This window comes from Globicephala melas, chromosome 2, assembly GCF_963455315.2.
Source record: "Globicephala melas chromosome 2, mGloMel1.2, whole genome shotgun sequence".
Taxonomy (NCBI): Eukaryota; Metazoa; Chordata; class Mammalia; order Artiodactyla; family Delphinidae; genus Globicephala; species Globicephala melas.
In genome coordinates this window covers 44,666,536-44,687,695 of record NC_083315.2, presented here as the reverse complement: position 1 = coordinate 44,687,695, position 21,160 = coordinate 44,666,536, and the positions used below count along the sequence as shown (strand labels likewise).

Sequence of the window (21,160 nt, the reverse complement as noted above, 5' to 3'; positions counted from 1 at the left end):
TTAAACTAGCTCCTACAGGAGCTAAATATGCTAAAACCACACTTCTAAAGCCACCGGAGTCCCAGCCCTGCAAAGTGCTTCAACCTGCAATGAGGTCTTCAGTGAACTTGGCCCACGTGTTAGAAGCAAAATTGACAAGGTCAACCTGTATAACTGAATCAAAGGCAAAAGCACAACCACAATAATTTGCTGAGACTTCCCAGACTTCACTCATTTGGCCAGACAGCTAACCCACAGACACAGCCACCCCCGGGGCAGCAGCCTATGGGAGGGGTCACAACTGACAAGGATGCCACGTCACCCCCTGGCAAGACAGCGTATAGTCACAAGACCCAACCAGCATCCCATCACAGGGGGCTGCTGGGTGATGAGGCTGAGAATGGCACACTTCAAAAAGCCCAAGTGGACAAACCAGCAGAGAAAGGAGGCGCTGGCCCATGCAACAGACAGCTCTCTGGGTTCAAGACCAACCTCAGCAAAACACTGCTACTACTAACTCCACCTTTCTGAGACCGCCTACCTGTTCTGAGTCCTAGATGTCAGAGAGCTAGAAACAGAGGCGCAGACAGAGCCCAAGGGAAAAAGAGAAAGTGGAAAAGGGGAAAGAGACAAGGGAGGACATAACCTAAATTCAGGCAGAACCCTCACCATGTAATTCATGACTCTTTACCAAGTCATGACACTGAAATAAAGTATCCCAAAAAGCCGAAAGCAAGAGCGTAACCCCTATATTTTGTCAGGGAATACAACAGGAAAAGAGAACCATTCCAGGTACTACGAACAGAGGGAATATAAGGAGAACAGGTGATGGAAAAGCTGAGACGCCAAATAGAGTATATGGAGAAAAGTTAAGGTCAGTGACAGGAGGAAGCAGCCAGCACTCTTAGGCTGGAGTGAGGGCGGGGCGGGCAGACTTTCTGTAAAGTTCCAGGTAGTAAGAATTAGGGTCTGCCCCAAGTACTCAACTCTGCCACGTCAGCCAGAGGCAGTGCCTACACAAATGAGTGCAGCTGCGTTCCGATCAAACTTTATTTGCAGAAGCAGACATAGGGCTGAATTTTGCACTCAGGCTGAAGTTCAATGACTCCTGGACTAGAGAGAGACAAAGAGTAAATGCTAGGATCAGGGTACAGAAAAAAAATGTTGCACTAGGTACAGGGATGTCTTCCACCTTAAACGGCTGACACATAATTGCATAAAACAATGGGTCAGAAGAGGAGCCATGTGAGAATAAATACTTATCTCAGTGCAAATTATCTAAAATGAAGAAAATCCATAACTAAAAGGGCACTGTGGTCACTCATAATACAGTCCCAAATGAAAGGGCAAGGGTGTGGTCTGTATATATGCAGATTTTCTGAATACAATCAGTGACCCATCAATTCCGTATTTTATCATCGTGTTTTTATCCCATTAGACTATTTGATGTAAGAGAAGTAACTGCTGTTAATTTTCTATCTCTGTAGCTATTATATACATAAGAAAGTGAGAAGTAAGGTTTGGAAACAGATCTATTCACAGAAAAGATTGTGCATAGTAAATATCTAAAAAGAAGTAGTTATCTGATTCAGGTCCTTTTAAGTAAGATTTTCAGTTCTCTCTTTAAAAGACTCGTTAGAAGGAAAACAAAGCCTTTTGTATGAAACCTAAAGCTATTTTTTAAAGGCAATCTCTATGTATTTACTGTATTAAAATCAAGGTCAGTATCAAAATCAAGGAAACGGGGAATTCTCTGGCAGTCCAGTGGTTAGGACTCTGTGCTTTCACTGCAGAGGGTGCAGGTTCAATCCCTGGTTGGGGAACTAAGCCCATGAGAGACCAAAAAAAAAAAAAAGAAAAATTCAGGAAATGCTTTAGAAGACAGTCCACAAAGACTCTGCCCTTCTGGGTCCCTCTAGATGATGCAAAATTATAAACTTATGGGTCTAAGAGCAATTATTTAAATAAAGTTAAGTTATTATAAGAATAAGATTGAGGTGAAAGAGTCAATGACATTTTATAGGTAATACATCACTTAGGGCTAGTGAAATTTTAGATACTCATAGTAAGTAATCTTCCTTATATTAAACTTCTGTTACCTAATTTTTAAATATAATATGGAAATCCTAAAAGAGAAGCTTATAGTTTAAAAATACCAAGATAGGTTGATCAGGGTATTTTAACTACTTACACAGAAGGTTAATCACAGAGTCTATAGATTTTCCACATGACTCATTTTCATAAGCTAAATTAGAAGCTATCTCATGTTTTCCTCTCAAACTGCAAACTCTAAGCAGCAAAATGTCAACCTAACAATTGAAACTCTTCACCAATATATAAATGGCATCTCTCATATAAGATAGCAAGTAGCTTTCAATGACCTATATTCATCTAAGGTTTTACTAAACATTGTATTAGGTTTGAGCATTTAGTCTCTGAGCCCAGTGCACTGAAGTCAAATTTCTAGAAACTACAATGACAGGGAAAAAAGAAGATGACAGTTCCAGGATCCTCTGTTCCTTTCATATTTTTGATAACATTTTTCCTCCCCCTCTTCATTCCTTTGACTGTTCTTCCTAACCTCTCCTGTCATCCCCTAGACTCCCATATTCCCCAAGCTCACAATTTTTCTTTCTAGCCTTTATGTTCTTCCGCAAACTGCCAGTGCTCTTCCACAGGCCGGATGTCCCTAACTAAAGATGGTTATTGATGTACAGTACCAGTGTTTTAGTGCTGCAGCAGAATCAATAAATGAGAAAATACTGCTTTGTCAGGTTTCGCCAGAGCATGCTGGGAAACTTTACCGCTGCGAATGGTTACAGCAACTCTTAATACATGAGAGGGAGAGCCGGGCGCCCTTCTGTGCAGAGAAATGATGTTCTTCTACCCTCTAGTGACTATAAAGGAATAAGACAAAAGCTGGAGGAATTTTTTGAGACCACTTCACATGATTATTTATTGCCTCTGAAGTTTATTTCTAAAAAGAACCAGAGTCTTGGAAACCAAGTGAACAGGTAGGATTAAAAAAAAAAAAAAAAAAACACCTTAGCCTGGTTATTTTTAAAGTGCTCAAAAATGCAAAGGATATACATTTTAGGAAGAGTCAGAACTTTGATTCCTCTGGATTTGAAAAAGCAAGGTTTAGAAAGTTTACCTTCTTTCCTAGGAACTAGTCAGGTTACAAATCTCTCCTCTCTCTTTCACATACACACACTCTTACAAACACACGGAATCTTTGTTTCAATCTCCTTATTTTATAGAGAAGTAAACAACTGCAGTGTGGTGAGGTTAGAAATGAGAGATGGCATATATCTGTGTACACATGTGTGTGTATAAATAAATGCATATACAGAGATTGCCTACGCACCCTCCCCTCATACACGGACACATCACGGCCACCTCCATCTTGGTTATTCCTCTTTTAAAAGCAGCAGACCTGCTAAAGTATGTTATACATAATATTTTTGGTTTTGTTTACATTTACATTAATTTTGACATTTAGTCACTTAAGTTACAATGTGTTACCTTAATAACCTAATAATAACACATCCCTACCTTGGTACACCTATACTTTTTATAAATTGCACAGAAGTATATAATTGTTTAAAAAGATACTAACAATGTAAAAAAGTCACCGGTATTTCATGGAGAAATCTTTAAAGAAACGCTCACACACACACCAAAAAAAGGTAAAATAAAAGTAATATAAAAAAGATTGATAAAATATACCATGTATTCTTCTCAATCTTTTCACTGCCCTTATAACAGTTTCCACCTAATGGTAAATAGCTTTCTAAAGGACTAAATCTAACTGCACTACAACTCCAAATAATTCAAGCTTAATGAAGTGTAACATTCTAACACGGCCGGTACATATAAAATGTCAACACTAAAACAAGTGTAAGTTCAAACATCTGGCTATGCCCTTATTAAATGAAATTTTAAAAGGGAGTTTGTTTCCTTTTTACTCATAACAGCAGTAAGAGGAAAAGAAAGCCTTTCCATGTAAAGGTTGGATAATAATCTTGTCTACATTGGTCTTTGCTACAAAGGTGAACCACATGATGTAAAGAAAAAAAAAAACAGCTATATTTACCTTGCTGGCGCTTAACTGCTTCCGATCTGACCAACGCTAAGGATTATGTCCATTGAATCGTGAAAAATGGCAAAATAAAAGAGAGAAATAGAGCCGTTAACAACACGATGATGTTACCATGCTAGTTAGATGGTGCAGACTACATTCAAACAACTGACACCCACATTCTGAGGTTTCAGAGAAAACACATTTGAGCAAGAAAATAGTTAGAAACCTAGAAAAATCACATTTCTGTGGTTGTGTTACATCATTTTCTCACAGTATTCAAAAATGAAAAAACAAGGACATAGAATACTGCTCAGTCCTTACAAGTACATTTATGTTTTTATTTGCCTGAAAACACTCTAATTTTACCTCGAAAAGAAATGTGGAAAGGCAGGTTTTTCCTACCTGAAATACCCAGATAGCATTATAAAAATGTTTAAGAAATTCATGGACAAAGTTAGTTCATGTTTAGGGTTCTGTAGTTTTAGATACTAGAAAAAATAATTCCATTGCCCTCTGCTGAGAAAATCTCAATATTCGAAATAATAGGAAAAAACAGTCTGAGTCATTTCTTCACAATGAAGAAAAATAGGCTAACGTACCAGTGAGGGAGGGAAGAAAAAAATGTTCTGAACAGCCAGTAACTTCACCACTGTTCTCTTTTGATCTCTCATTTGTCGAGCTAAGACTGCTGAATTTCGTCTACAAGTAAAGTTCTCTCCTAACAAAATCCTCTCATTACTCCTGTCACCGTCCAGTACTGCAAAGCTCTACTCTGGCTGGTTAACCAGCTAACTGGATGTTAAAACTTGGAAAAATTTGGCAGATTACAACTCAATTATGAATCTAATTGAGCAGCCCATGGTAACTATTATGATTAAGGAAAAAAATGCCTTTAGGCAAATGATCTATCCACATTGCCAATAAGTCTCCCCAGGAAATTAGAAACCAGAAAACAAATTGTCTTTGGGGAAAATCCACTTATATTCCAGGGACCAGCAAGTAGAAACGCTGGTACAAAAATGTCTTGAAAATATTCTTCAGGAAAAACACTTTCCCTGGTGAAACTGGAAGCTCAGCCACTCAGCATGTGACCCAGAGTTACAGATACTACAATCTGGGTATTAAAATCAGTTCTTTTTGTATTTTCCCAACAACATATGAACAAATATTTCACCCAGAACAACCACTAAAATTACTCACCATCTTGTAGGTACACATGGCTATTCCTAAATAGCCTTTTGAAATACAATTCATTTGATTTTTATATCACCAAAGATTAAAAAATAGATAAGGAAATGACTGGAAAATGAGTATTACTGTCTGCTTACTACAGTACTAAGAGCTATCATATATTGGGCGTCTACTCCGTGCTAAGCACTATATTTGATCATGCTGGTCTTCACAAACCTATAAAATAGATAATCTTTCTTTTAAATCCGCATTTCACAAATTGTAGCTGAGAATTAAGTAATTCTGTGAATTTGATCTGATCAGTTAACTTCTCAAAACTAAAAATAGTGGAGTCGGGATTCAAACCCAGGCAGTCTGAGGACAGAGCTCATAATTATAACTAAAATCCTATTTTTGCTGAGAAAAGAGACAGAGGGCAGGTTTATCAGCCCTCCACCTAGTGCCTTACCTCCTAACTGTACCATGCCCGTATGCACTTAAATCCCTGGCCCTGAGGGTCAATTCACAGACATTTTGCACACGTTAAGATTTTTATTGGCTTGGCTCTAAAGCAACAAAGACTGCCTCAATGACAACGGGAAGAAATATGGGTACAAAACCAAGAATTCAAACTGAAATCTATCAGGCTTTAAATTAAAATGGAAAGTTATAAACAAATTATTCCCAAATAATCTCAGTCCCCCGTGTTAGTTACCCCATTTAAAAACCCAATAGAAGAATATCTTTAAATACTAACTTAAACTCAATGAAAAGATCAACAGTTTTCTGATAGTTACTCTATCCAAAGGGCCCCTGATATGCACTGTTAAGTTGAATAGCCACACATGGCCAAGGATAAATTATTCCTTGCTCAGGTTTACTTTGAACAAGTATATAAACAGAAAAATAACACTACCAGTCAGAACAAATAGAACAGGCATTACCATTATTATTATTTCTATAATACCCCATTTTATTATATATGTACATCTATATACACACACATACATATACATGGCTATGTATATATATGTATGTACACTCGTATATATAGTAAATAGATTGTACACGAGACCCTGCCAGACAAGCAAAGAACGAAGAAAATGAGAAATCGTACCAGCAAGGAGATAATGCGTACCATCTGACAAACTCTCAAAAACAGGGCGTGGAGGAGTCAAGGAAAGAAGGGCCAAACTAAATAGGATGACAAGTGTGTCTCCTTTTAGGGCTCTGAAAAGATAGGCTTTGAGATGTTTTCCAAAAACAAACTCAAGCTGCATTGAGTATTAATTGCTCTGCAATTTGAAATAAATTTTGACTGAAATGGCTCTACTTAAAAACTCCAAATTTTGGCAATATTTCAACATTATTTTAAGTGACAGTAGTACTGCTAAATATGATCCAATACACTACAGAAAAATCCACATGTGGAATAAATACACAGCTATTATGCAGCTGAAATATGCAGCTATCTTCCTGAGGTCATTATCCAAGTTTACAAACCCCACTTAAATATGTAAGAAATTTTCAGAACGTATCAGCTGGCAATTATGCAACCACGTGGCAAATAATATGCTCATTTCCATGGCATGTCATCGCAACCTGGCATCCAGCTCAAGGAACCGGTCACCTACTGGATGCCCTGCCACTGAATCCGATGGCAATGCCATCAAAACTAAGAGAAGTTAAAGGAAGTCCCTCGCCACTATGTTGGGTAGAAAAAAAAATATTTTTGACATCAATTTAAGACATTTTAGCATCAAAATATCAATGTTATTGAGGCCTCAGGTTTTAACATTGCCACTTCTTAATTAATAAATGGAGATCTCCCCCCCCCAAAGTTATCATCAAGTAAATGCTCATAAGTAAAGAATTCAGATTAAAAATAGCAACTGTTTAGTTGACCCTCTGGCAATTGAAAAATCACTGTGCAGTTTTTTTTGTTTGTTTTTTTTACTCCTTTAAACTATCTTCAGTGAGTTTACTAGTAAATCACTCATGATTTTCATCATGAAAATAAATTACAACTAACTGCAAAGGTAATGTCAAAATGAAGAATATTCTCCACACTGACCCCACTGACTCAATTCAAGAGGTATTATTGGAGGCCTACTTTATAAACAGGCTTCAGATTTTCATACCAGATTCTAAACATGCTGAAATGTTAACACATCTTAGTCCTTTTTCAAGTAGCTGTTTTTAATTGGCTTTTTAAATGCCTTTCAAATAAATGACAATCCAAGATGCTTTCATTCTCATTTTCATTCTTGGAATTTTAAAGTATAATACCAGAATATAAAATAAGATTATGGTTTGTATTCACATACTTGCTCCTAAAAACAGAGTCCCCATCATACTGTCACAAAATCCAATGCTTTTTGATGTTACAGACATCTTTAATAGGTAATGCATTAACTAGAAATTACCGTGTAACAGACTAGACAATATTAAATGTGTGTCTTCCCAGAAGAACTCTCAATAGAAAATTTGGTAGCTAAAAGAAAAGGGAAGATGAAACGGAAATGCTGCAAATGTATACTTGATTACCTTAGTAATGTACAACACAATGACTAAACCCTGGGAACAGCTTTTCATAACTAAATAATGCCTAAGTCATCTAGTACCTAAGAAAACAGTAAATGGAAACCTTAACCTTTAGAAAAAGCATATTTTGTATGATCTGTGACAAGCAAACCACAAGCAGCAAAAACACTTAATAACAGCAATAGTATTATTGCTACAATATTAGTAATGTTTACATCCCTAGCCAAAATAGAGATCATTCCTTACTGGATTTCTTTCCAGGTTTCCAAAAGAAAGGGTGTACATTATCACAGATAGGTACTTTAAGTCTCTATACAGTTTTTCCCCCTACCCAAATAAATACAAAAATGTCAGCCATCTGGCAACCCAATTATCAAAGAAAAGTTGCAATGGAGAATTTTAAAAAGAACAAAAGGGTCACACTCACGTGTCTCTTGAAATCACACTGTTTTACTACTAGGCTCAAATTTAATACAATCACTCCCATGTCATCTTCTAAACTGTTTGGATCTTCCAATTTTAAAATATGTTCAGTCGTCCTATAAGCAAAAAGCAACAAATGATGGTAGCACTTATTGGTAGTACTTTATAGCCTTAGAATACATCAGGAGCTTATGATAAAAAATCTCCTACCCCTGAACAGGGGTGAGACACAAGTTAAAAAAAGCACCAGATTCAGTGAAAATAAACCAACCATCTTCAGGGGTAGAGAAACTGTTTGGCATTGCCTAATTCAACAGTTGGTCAACTGATTCTTCTCCCCTACTGCCCAAAGAAAATGTAAATACTGGTTTTAATTTTAAGGTAAGTAGGTTAATGAACACGAAAGTACAAAATTCAATACACCTTTTAGGTTATGTTATAGAAGATGTAATATCTGACCAATATATATTTGGGAGCTAAAAAGCGAAAATTATAGAAAAACTCACATTTTAAAGCACTCTTTCATTTATTCTGATTTTGTCATTTGATTATCTTGAGTTCCCTCTAAAATTCACTAATAACAACTAGATGGTAAAATTACAATACCTGTTAAGCTCAAGATCACTCAGAACGACAAATGCAGAACCCATGAAATCAGATGTAGTTAAATCTCGATCATACACCTACAAAGAAGAAGGAGGCCAGTAACACACATTAATATGGCAAACCAACTGAGTATATGAAAGTATGGATAAATGCAATAGGCTGGGAATTTTGAATTCAGTCTTCTAGATCTAAAAATAATTTGCACAGTATAAAGAAGAATTTAACCAAGCTGATGGGGAGAACAAAATTATTCAAACCTGTGCATTTTGCTTACTATGGCCAAAATAACAGAAAATACTTTTAAGGCAGTATTCATATGCGTTAAGATATTATGCACAATGGACCACTCTCTGTAGTTTAAATGGTCTCTCATTAAAATTTAGTATTTTCCGCAGTGAGCAAATCCGCCAATTAAACAGAAATTTGCTAAATATTCTATAGCAATCCCATCCTGCACTCAACTCATGCAGTTTTAACCCAGATGTTAGAGCAATTGATGCTTACAACCAGTAGCTTAAAGCTCTCTGAGAAAGGCTTTAGTACTTGTCACCACTGCACTGGCAGTAATATTTCTTCCACATTCAGTAAGTTTAAATACAATCAATGGAGATATTATTTTCACTCTGCTAGATCTGAGAGTAACATACAGTTTGACCAAGGGTATAAAGAATCCCTTCCATACTTATATTTTTAAGCCAGTGCTTAGGAATGATACAAGAATGAATTTGGGGAAGTTGACTTTTAAGAGGGCGAAGATGGCTGAGAAATAAATGTTTTTAATAAAAGAGCAGATTTGAAAGTCATCTGGGATTACCTTCACACGCAGCTTTTGATCAAGGCTTTGTATTGGCAATAAGACTACTTCGTCCCAAACTGGGTTCAAGTTCTTATATATGACTTTACTTTTGTACAGAGTCTTCCCATTCAGCTTAAATTTCACATAGGGATCACTCGTGCCTTTAAATGAAAAAGAGAGCAAGACAGGTTTTTAAAATATACGTAAAAAGCCTAGGATCTCCATTAAATAAAGATTCTTTCCACGCTCTCCAGGCTCAAAGCACTTCACTGAGCACACCCAGAACAAATGTCTCCCTGCACAGAGACTGAAGGCCCCAGAGGTGGAGAGGGGAGAGAAGTGAAACAATCTGGGGTAAATGACTGATTCTTCTTTGCCTTTCCTGGTAGAATATAAATGGGCTCCTTGAGCTTTCTCTGTTTGTTTTCATCGTGGGTATGTCATCACTCTCCTACCCACAAAAAATTCAAGAAATAAAATCCACCAGCACCAGCCAAGCATCTCAGGAGTCCTGGGGAGAAGCCCACTCCTCCTAAGAATGGCAGTGAGTCAGTGAAAAGGGAAAGAAACCATTTTCAAACATTTGGCCAGATGGCTGACTCAACAGAACCCTGTACTTTATAATATAATCATAATACATCAATCAATCCCTGGAACCACCGACTCAGAAGCCCGGGGACTCAGACCCCAGAACCAGGGGTGTAGAGATTAAACTGACAAAGTTGCCATTCTTCGCCCCACCCTCCGCACCTGCGGTAAAGCAGAGAACATTGTCTCCCCCTGGAGAGCTGAACGCCCCTCAACAAGGCCCTCCGACCCGCTGGCCTCGGGCCAACACCCTTGACCTGCTGCCTCTTCCCGGGAAGCTTTGAAAAGGAAAGAATAATGTCCCGCTATAGCCACTATGTCCAAAGCAGAAAGAAGGGCCGATGATGGACCCTTCCCCCCATTTTTCAGATCAGTTGAGGAAAAAAACATGCCCACAAACATAATACCAGGCTTAATGTGTTGTGCAAGTGTTCCATCATACTCGGGACACAGAACAGAGACTGGGACATGCTTGCACATTACTACCTAGTGAAGGATGAATAAAAGAGGCACAAATAAATGAATAAGGGCATGAATGAAGGCTAGCCGATAACGCTACAAAGAAAGGAAAAAAATCTAATTGGGGGAGGTATGCTGGTATAATTCATCGTGAACCAGACTCTGAATAAGTGCTCAAAGACCAACAGTCTGTTTTGTTCACTGACACATTCCAGGTGCCTTGGACAATGCCCAACAGAGACCTCCACAGATTTACTGACATGAGTTCTTGATATTAAAGTCAAGCCAATGTAGTCTAAGAATATTACATCAAAAATTAATTAGGCTACTCTGTTACAAACACTTCCAACTCGTTAATACCCACCATGAATTATTTCAATCATTTTTTTTTCAGCTCTTTCTGAGGTTTCTGCAGGACGGACAACTCCTGAACATGAATGCAATTCTTATACTAACTATTCTAACTGAGAGTCACATCCCTCGGGGGCAAGATAATACACATTGGCTAAAAGTCTTAACAGAATAACCAAGGTATCATTTGGATAATTCAGCCATTCCAGCATGGCAAGGCTGCTAACTTTAAAACAAAGAAATCAAGTTACAAATATACACATATACATATTCGACACTCACGTTGTAAGTTTGGCAACAAAGGGGCAGAAACCCAGCAGTTTTTACTTTAAACCTGGACACACACGTACTCGCACACGCTTAAGCAGCAATTCTGAGAAGGATAGTAAAAATGAAGGCATTCCCAGCCATTCAGTGGAATAGTCACTAGTGAGTCAGTAATCTGTCCACACCCCCTCTTTGAGAGTACAAGAGAACACCTGCGGCAAGTCAGATTTTAAGTCATTCTGATATATATAGATAAAAAAAAAAAAAGTGGGGGGAAAACTCTAATAAAAAGAGGCCTTTAATTAAATGAAATTGCCACTCTGGGATCAGGCCTTCATGCTTGTCAGCGTGCTCTCAAAATAAACATCTCAAAACCGGGCCTCGGTGGTGTCACTTTCTCACAGGCAAAGCATACTGGGTAATCCCCAGGCATCTTGACAGCTACATAATGTTCAAACTGTTTCACGGGTGAATGGCAGCAGTTGCGTGAAAGAAAATATTAATGTCTGGAATTAATAGAAAAAGGGACTGGGGTTTACAAAGCCAAACAAGGAACCAGGGTGTCAAGTGAGTACAGCGTTAATTGTTAGGGAAAATTTGAGAAGGGGGGGCAGGGGGCACGTAGTGATTTTTTCTCTCTGAGACTAAGTGCCTCACTGTCAGGCAAGTGACATCTTAACTAGGCAGGTTCTGAAAAGGGGTCGTGGCTCAGGAATGCAACGCCCAGATTATACAAATGATGAGATGACACCTGAATGGGTGGACTTTAACCTTTTTTTCACAGGGCGCTTCATAAACAATGAGGCTCCTTGGAATAAAGAGGTAGTGTGGGGCTTCCCTGGTGGCGCAGTGGTTGAGAGTCCGCCTGCCGATGCAGGGGACACGGGTTCGTGCACCGGTCCGGGAAGATCCCACATGCCGCGGAGCAGCTGGGCCCGTGAGCCATGGCCGCTAAGCCTGCGCGTCCGGAGCCTGTGCTCCACAATGAGAGAGGCCACAACAGTGAGAGGCCCGCGTACCACAAAAAAAAAAGAGGTAGTGTGGAACTTTGGGAGGAGAATGAAACTAGGAGGCCAGAGACGGTGCCTCTCTCCTGGGGTCGCCACCCGTCCTGCCATGTGGACTCAACAGAGTCACGGAGCCTCAAATTTAGAATATGTAGCCATCACACATCCAGAGCCGGAGCTTCCTGCTCCCGTGCAAAAGGTACTGTGGTTCTGGGTGTGCTGAGACAGACTGACAGCCACGCACTGGTCCTCCAGAAATGCTGTGCCAGTTCACACTCCCGACAACGCGGGACAGTCCTTATTTCTGCACAGATGCTATGGATGGTCACGCCTCCCTTGACCCTGTACCTGTCAGGCCTGCTAACATCACTCACATGCCACAAACACAGGTTGCCTCAGAGCATGGCTCAGTGTGACTGAGTACTAAGGGGGACGGCAAAGGAAGATCCACCCCAGAGCCTTTTCTTCTGTACCTGGCGGGCAGCAGGCAGATGGTATATATAACCCAAGGTCCAAGAGGTAAGTGTCAAAATAGAATAGAACTTGGGGGGTATGCTAGTTCACAGGCGGGAAAGGTTAGCTCCAGCTGGGGTATCCGTGGAGGCTGAAATAAAGGAGATGGGAATTGAAACATGGGCGGATCTGGCCAAGCGGAAAAGGACTGAGGCCATGTGGGCTGGAGGAACCGTCACTGAAAGGGGAAAGAGGCCAAAATGACTAGATCTGTGCGGTGCCAAGCAAGCATTTCAATTCATCCAGAAATTAAGGAGATAAAATGTATAATGAGAAAGTTAAAAACCCCGGTTTTGAGTCAGACTGAAGTGCCTTAAAAGTCACAAAATAAGGAATTAAGTTTTTGTTCTGTAAGAAATATAGTTTTGGTTTTCTTGTTCTCTTTTTTTAATTTTTTTTAACAAGTGTAATACATGCTCATGATTCTGAAAGGTATGAAATGAAAACTCTCCACCCTCTTAATCTTTCCTCATTCCCATTCCTCATATGCACCAGTTTCTTGAGTGTCTTACAGGAAAAAATACAAGAATTGTTCTTAACTCGAATGTAATCATAATAAATGCACTGGACTCTGTGCTTTCACAACTAAAGTACCTTGAAGCTCTGTTCACATCAGCAATACAGATTCACCAGGTTTTTTTTCCTTTTATCAACTGCATACATTTTCATTGTGTTCTTGTATCTTAATTTATGTAACTAGTTACCAAATAATAAACATTTACATCACTTCCAATTTTTTTTTTTTTTTACTAGCACAAACAATACTACAACAAGCATCTTTGTATGACTATCTCTGAGTTCATATGTGATTATATTCAAAAAGAATAGCAGGGCTTCCCTGGTGGCGCAGTGGTTGGGGGTCCGCCTGCCAGTGCAGGGGACATGAGTTCAGGCGCTGGTCAGGGGAGATTCCACATGCCGCGGAGTGGCTGGACCCGTGTGCCATGGCTGCTGAGACTGCTCTCTAGAGCCCGCGAGCCACAGCTGCTGAAGCCCATGCCCCTGGAGCCTGTGCTCCGCAGCGAGAGAGGCCACCGCGATGAGAGGCCCGCGTACCGTGGTGGGGGTTGGCCCCCTCTCGCCGTGGCTGGAGAGGGCCCACACAGGGGCGGAGACCCAATACAGCCAAAAATAAATAAATAAAATAAATAAATTTATTTAAAAAAGAAAACTGCAAGGGCAAATGAATGTGTCTTTTCTGGTTCTGACAGCCATTGTCAAATTGTTCTTCCAAAGTCTGTAAAAATTGACACTTCCACCAAGAATATACGTTTTGTATTTTTTTCTTTACATGCTCACCAATATTTGATGTCATAAACCTTTACTTTGAAAAAACGGCAGGTAAAAAAAATAGTATCTCCATTTTTCTCTATCATTAACATTTAGAGTAAAGCTTAGGGTTTTTCATATTTTAGTGACCTACATTTGCCTTTCTTTGTCAGGGAAATTCTCACTGATATAATTCACCCATTTTTCTATGGGCTCAAGGTTTTGTCTTTTGCTTATGGATTTGAATGAGCCCTTAATTATGGAAAGCAGCCATTGGCTGTAAATCTTGTCATACTTTGTTTAGACTTACCTTACTTCTTGCAATAAGTTATTTCCACTTTTATTTAGGCAAATTTACCAGTTTTATTTATGGCACTGTCGTTTAACATTCTGCTTAGAAGAATTTTTCTCACTAAAGGATTTTCAGTTAGTTCAGCCATGTTTCTTTCCACTGATTTTGCAGCTTTTCGTTTTTGACACTTAACTCTTTGGTCCATCTGGAATTATTTTAGTGTGAGAGGGAAGGAAATTCAGGTTTACTTATGAGTAGGAGAGTAAAGTGATCAGAGCCACGCTTCAGAAATATACATCTGGCAGCAGCTTATAATTTAGAAGGAAGAAGAAAAAGGCTAGAGCGAAGAAACCTGGTAGTTGAGATAACACAGCACCGGGGAGTTGAGGAGATAGCTATACCCAAATTATAAGAAGCACTGATCCAGGGTTTCACAGAGCATGATCCATGGAACACTCATACCTCGAGGTGCTCCATGGACTGAAAGGGTTATGTCATCAAAACCACTGGGAGAAGCTGTTTACTCTTTCCTTACTTGGAACTTCCCTATGTAGAGTAAAATATTAAACACTGCTAAGAACTGTATTAATGACAAACGAGCAATAATAAAAACAGCCTAAAACTTTTCTACTCTGTATTTCATAAAATTATTTGAATATAGAAAACATTTTACTTGGGCACCTATGAACGTAATATTAAACTCCTCCAAATCAAAGCTCTGGAAGGTGAGATGCATGCCCAGAGTTGCCTGATATGCATGGTAGGTGAATTATATGAAGATATGATAAATGAATAAACTTTGAAGTAAGATGGGCATGGTGGATTAAACTCCCAGACCTTCCTTTCAGTAACTGTATAACCTTAGGCATCGTAATTTCCTCAAGCCTTACCATCTTCACCTGTAGATGGAAAAATGCCAGCTTTGTAGAATTATCTTGAGAACTGAATGAACCACTATACTTCGGTAACAAGAGGCTCCAAACATTTACATAGTATGTGCTTCTATTTATAGTATTACTACTCAATTAATTTAAAAGGGGAGAGTGTGTAACAGTGTATGCAGTACTAATTAAATATTCATTTACTTTATTTTAGCTGTCCAAGTAACATGCACTGATAATTTGTCTCTATATGTCCCTTCTAAAGGTGTGATGTTTATAACCCCTTCTGTCTTCAAAAGTTGAACAGAAAATTCCTTATGTTATATACTTCTCACAGGGATCCCATGTGGTTTGGGAAAATTTCATGAAACAATCTGAGCTGTCTTGGAAGGAATGGGCCGTTTAAAATCTGAAAGTCACTAAGTATTCATGAGTACTAGCTACTGCCCCACCTACAGTCCTAAGGGGATTCATTAGGATTTCAGAGAACTTTGCAGGTATAATCTTATGAAAATAACAGGCAGCTCAATAAGAAGGACACATAACTCAAGTTTACCATCAGGAGAGAGTCATCAAGAACCATCATATTTGAAGATTCTGTGCTCTTGGCATTCGATTTATCAACCCAAGGGGCTATTACCGGATTGAGTGTTATGGAAAAGATGGGCAGTATTAACAGGTGAAGTGGTTGAATAGAACAGATAAAATCACATGGACTGGCTCAAGAAGTAGCCCAATATGCAAATAAGATACATCTGTAATGAAACTCCAATTACCAACACCTTCTCTTTGCTTTTTCTAGTATAACAGCTCATGGCCATGGTAGTAGAAAAAGCAGAAAGTCAAGATTAATTGAAAGAAAGAAAGAAAGAAAGAAAGAAAGAAAGAAAGAAAGAAAGAAAGAAAGAAAGAAAGAAAGAAAGAAAGAAAGAAAGAAAGAAAGAAAGAAAGAAAGAAAGAAAGAAAGAAAAGAAAGAAAGAAAGAAAGAAAGAAAGAAAGAAAGAAAGAGAGAGAGAGAGAGAAAGAAAGAAAGAAAGAAAGAAAGAAAGGGAAAGAAAGGAAAGAAAGGAAGGAAAGAAAGGAAGGAAGGAAGGAAGGAAGGAAGGAAGGAAGGAAAGAAAGAAAGAAAGAAAGAAAGAAAGAAAGAAAGAAAGAAAAGAAAGAAAGAAAGAAAGAAAGAAAGAAAGAAAATTACCACCATCTAGAAAAGCTTACTATCTTGGTATGCACCGAGACTTTACACATACACACTTTCCACAAAAAGGAATCAGACCCCATATTGTATTCTTTTACCTGCCTTCTTCAGTCAATAACACATCTGTCCCCTTCCATGCCCGTAAGTATATTTCTATAAATCAGTTTAATGGCCATTTATGTATCTATTTGTGTGTGTGTGTGTGTGTGTGTATATATATATATATACACACACACACACACATATGCATTATATCATATAGTTTATGTACTATATCATATAGGTTTTTAAAACTAGCATTCCTAATTTAAACTAAAAATCCAATGCATTGAATGCGAAAGTTGTATTTGTAGACAAAACCTAGTTATTTGTCACCAGCAAAGCTCATTCGCCAAGTTAAAAACTTCAGCCATATAGCGTCTCCAAAAGAAACGTGGTCTTAAGCTAGAAAAGTTTCCTAATTAAATGCATTTCTCGGAGTTGTTGGTTGTTTATGAAAGGAAATGATCTCCATAATTTTACACAAAGTTCACATTTTGTAATACCTGAGAACTTTTCTCAGGGGATATTAAGAGTTCAGTTTCAAGTCAATAATTATTTACTAAGTCTTTAGGGAAACTGAGATACACATAGATGAATTCATTCTGCATAAAAAGTATTTGAACACATATGAAAAGCATAAATTTGACTTTTTTCCTATCCTCTGGCTTAAGAGTAATAAGATTCATTATATTTATACACATATCTTCAGACTCTTTGCAATATATATACCTATTTGGAATGTTTCTTCTTGCCAGAAAAAGAAGTAAATCTGAGTTGTTTTCATATGGGATCCATAAGTTCTGACTTTCTCCAAGGGTGGCTAAATAAGAGCCAGACGTGATTTCAGAAAACAAGCGAGTGATGATTTTTCAACAGCTGCTGCTGCCCTCTAGCAGTTACACTGAGATTTCCAGAGCAAGCCATGCCCAATTGCAGCTTTCTTAACAGACCCCTTCAGAAACCATAATGTGCCTTATGGAAACTCAAGGGCATTTTTCCTCAGTCCAATGGGACAGGAGAAACAACTTTCCCTTTATAGAGCACAGTCTACTTTACTTAAGAGAGCAGGAGATTCAAGTCTAGCAGAATTCCAAGCCAGGCTTTATCCACTACAATTAAATGAAGGGAACATGCACATTCCCCTTCTCCTGCACATGGTGGCTACATGCTTCTGTTTTTTTGGTACCAGCCTCAGAAGAACAGTTTCCTCCCAGACCATCTAAAGGCCTTGCTGGCCACCTTCTGTCACTTAGCACATCCTGGTTGAACCACTCCTGAACTTTTCTCCCAGTGAGATTGACTCCCCTCCTCTTGGGGAGCCCACCATGGACAACAGTTCAGCGGCACCTTGGACAAGGCTTGCCCGTGGCTGGACCCTGTGATGTAGTGTACCAAATTCACCAAAATCCTTTTTTTTTTTTTTTTGCAGTACGCGGGCCTCTCACTGTTGTGGCCTCTCCCATTGTGGAGCACAGGCTCCGGACGCGCAGGCTCAGCGGCCATGGCTCACAGGCCCAGCTGCTCCACGGCATGTGGGATCCTCCTGGACCGGGGCACGAACCCGTGTCCCCTGCATCGGCAGGCGGACTCTCAACCACTGCGCCACAAGGGAAGCCCGAAATCCATTTTTTTGAAAGATCATCCAGTGGCCAACTTACAGTGAGATTGAGGATCTGAATTTACCAATTTTACCAAAACTTGCTTATTTTAACTATTTATAAAGTTTTACCAAAACTGTTTATTTTGACTATTTTTAAAGTTTGTATAGAATAAACAAGGGGAATTAAGAGAGCTGTGGAGAGTGAGGTCCTCATGGGGCCTTCAGATTCTCCCCCTGTACCATGCTCCCCCCAAAACTTCCTTCACCCCACCCACCCCACCCCAAGACTTCCCTACCTGCCCTACTCTCTGCCTGCTCACCACCTCTGTTCCCCCTAATATTCTTTTTCTGTCTTTAGTCATCCCCTTTGTGGGATCTTCAACTTAAGCCAGGCCATGTCCATTCCTTTCTATCATTTTCTTTGGCCTGAGACAAATTAAATATTATTTAAGATGCTGTTCTGGCTTTGTCTTCAGGGCCGATTAACTAATATGACACAGAGACCTTCCAAAGTTGTTTTTTTGTTTGTTTGTTTGTTTTGTTTGTTTGTTTGTTTGGGGGGTACACAGGCCTCTCACTGTTGTGGCCTCTTCCGTTGCGGAGCACAGGCTCCGGACGCGCAGGCTCAGCGGCCATGGCTCATGGGCCCAGCTGTTCCGCGGCACGTGGGATCCTCCCGGACCGGGGCACGAACCCGCGTCCCCTGCATGGGCAGGCGGACTCTCAACCACTGCGCCACCAGGGAAGCCCCAAAGTTGTTTTTAAAAGTTCTCATCCAATAATGTTATACACTTAATTTTCTAAATAGATGAATGAAAAACATTGTCAATATACTGATGGATTCAGTAAATTGGCCATTTGGTGAGTAATTGAACAAACTGGCTTTTGTTGAAGTGGTCACTAAGAAGAGATGCCTGCACCCCTATTCTTGATGAGGTGATCAGAAGTACACAGGGGTGTAAACTCGGCTCCCCATCCCTGTTGCGGGACCTTGGCAGGCTACCAAAACCCACCAAGTGGAGGAAATCCAACTGCTACCTGGGTTTCAGGATGGGTGTTTGCATCTTTAAAGTTTCAAGTTTGCTAATGAATGAGCATCTTTCTGAATAAGCTGACCAGATGTGTATTCGTTGCTCCCACACAAGCACACCAATGATCGAGCGCCATCTGGTGCTCAGAGTAGGTACTCCAATGCGAAGCAAAGCCCCAATTTTTGCAAAATAAAAAGTATTGACTGTGACCCTTCAGTACAGTACAACTGTGATGTGGTGCTGGCACTGGAACAAAACAACACATCCATAGGAATCAAAGAGAAATCCAAAACGCAGACCCTCATATGGACTGCATTTTAATACCCAATTGAAAAGTGGCCATCAAATCATTAGGGAAAGGAAAATGTAGTCCTAGTTAATTAAATACCCATTTGGCAACAAGTAAAACTAAGTTCCGACTCTGGGCCAAGAAATCAAAATAAACTTGATACAGATCAAAGAGATTAATGAAAAAAATGTAAAACCAGACAGAAAAGAATATAGGTTAATGCATCTCTCTCAAGAGAGAAAAGGCCTTTCAAGGTACAAAAGCATAGGATGCAAGGAAGAAAGGAAACTCTCCAGAATAAAAGTGTAAGACTGGAAAAGAGGTTTGCAACAAAAACTTTATAAACAAAATTAAAAGGCAAATGACAACGTAGAAAAATATACATGAACATATCCAGGAACCAGGAGAATAAGCCACAGAGGTGGATGGAGTTGGCTGTGTACAAAAGAGAAGCAAATATCTCTTAACCAAATATATCTCAGGGTCCAAATTTCTCTGCATAAATTAAAACAAGACCAAGACGATACTTCTTCTTTATCAAAATTGACATAGATAATCTACACACAGTGGAGTTGAGAAACGGGAAGTGGAACACTCATATGCTCCTGGCGGATGAGCAAAATAGAGGTGTTTCTCAAGAGTGAACTGGCAATTCTGTTAAGTAGAATCTTGAGATGTCAGATCATGTGACAGAAAACATCCAATTCACTGCAATAAATGACTTGCAAAGAAATAAAGTTTGACACACAGATGTAGGTACAAGAATGTTTTCTGTAGCATTATTACTAGTAATTAAAATCTGGAATGATAACCTAAACTGGCACATTAATTAAACAAAGAAAGGTGTACTACTGCTTTTAATTTCTTCTCAAAATAGAACTTTTATAATACAGAAAAAATATATATGTGAAGCAAAATTAGCAAATCATCAAGTAATTTGAAGTCAGATCCTATTTTACTTTAGAACTCAGTATTTTTTAAAAATCAGATCAGTGTAGTACATTCAGTAAAAAATTTCAATAAGTAATGACCTACTGGGATGACTTCATCCACACCAAGCTTTCCCATGTTGGTCGCTATGAAACTTGAGGGGCATCTTCTGAGTCAAATTTAAGATGAAGAAAATAAAACCATCAATTCACAATGGGGTTCTTATTCAAATAATGCACCCTTAAAAACTAGTGTCTCTTTCATTTCTGCTGTTGCACTGACAAGAAATCAGGAACTGGTCTCAGAAAACAACCTTAACCAACCCTTTGCCTTGCTGGCAGTGGGCAGGGGGTGAGGAGTACAAAATCTAAAGAGAGGGCTTCCCTGGTGGCGCAGTGGTTGAGAGTTCGCCTGCCGATGCAGGGGACACGGGTTCGTGCCCTGGTCCGGGAAGATCCCACATGCTGCGGAGCGGCTGCGCCCGTGACCCATGGCCGCTGAGCCTGCGCGTCCGGAGCCTGTGCTCCGCAACGGGAGAAGCCACAACAGTGAGAGGCCCACGTACCGCAAAAAAAAAAAAAAAAAATCTAAAGAGAAAAACAAGAGGTATGCAAACGGTGGGACAAATTATCAAGAAACTGGGAAGAAGGGCCCTAATAAATTTGGCGGAAATGCCACAAGTCATTGCCTTTCCCAGAGGGAAAACACAGAAATAAAACCGAAAGAAGAATAACTAGAACCAGACACAGCAATAATAATAGCTCGTGGCCACTGTACATGGCTATGTCACCCCTCCCACGCACACATCCCCATAAGCACACGCACCAGGTTAAACCCCATAAT

General features: G+C 39.4%; 1 protein-coding gene across 1 annotated transcript in view; it reads right to left on the bottom strand.

Annotated features, from left to right (window-relative positions):
* The window catches only part of MCTP2 (multiple C2 and transmembrane domain containing 2), a 248,854-nt gene that overhangs the window by 137,492 nt on the left and 90,202 nt on the right, over positions 1-21,160 (bottom strand). The window contains exons 4-7 of the mRNA XM_030873171.3: positions 9,621-9,763; positions 8,807-8,883; positions 8,205-8,316; positions 4,076-4,111 (exon numbers count right to left, since the gene is read on the bottom strand). Of these exons, the coding sequence (XP_030729031.2) occupies positions 4,076-4,111; positions 8,205-8,316; positions 8,807-8,883; positions 9,621-9,763 (368 nt within the window). The remainder of the gene's footprint in view (positions 1-4,075; positions 4,112-8,204; positions 8,317-8,806; positions 8,884-9,620; positions 9,764-21,160) is intronic.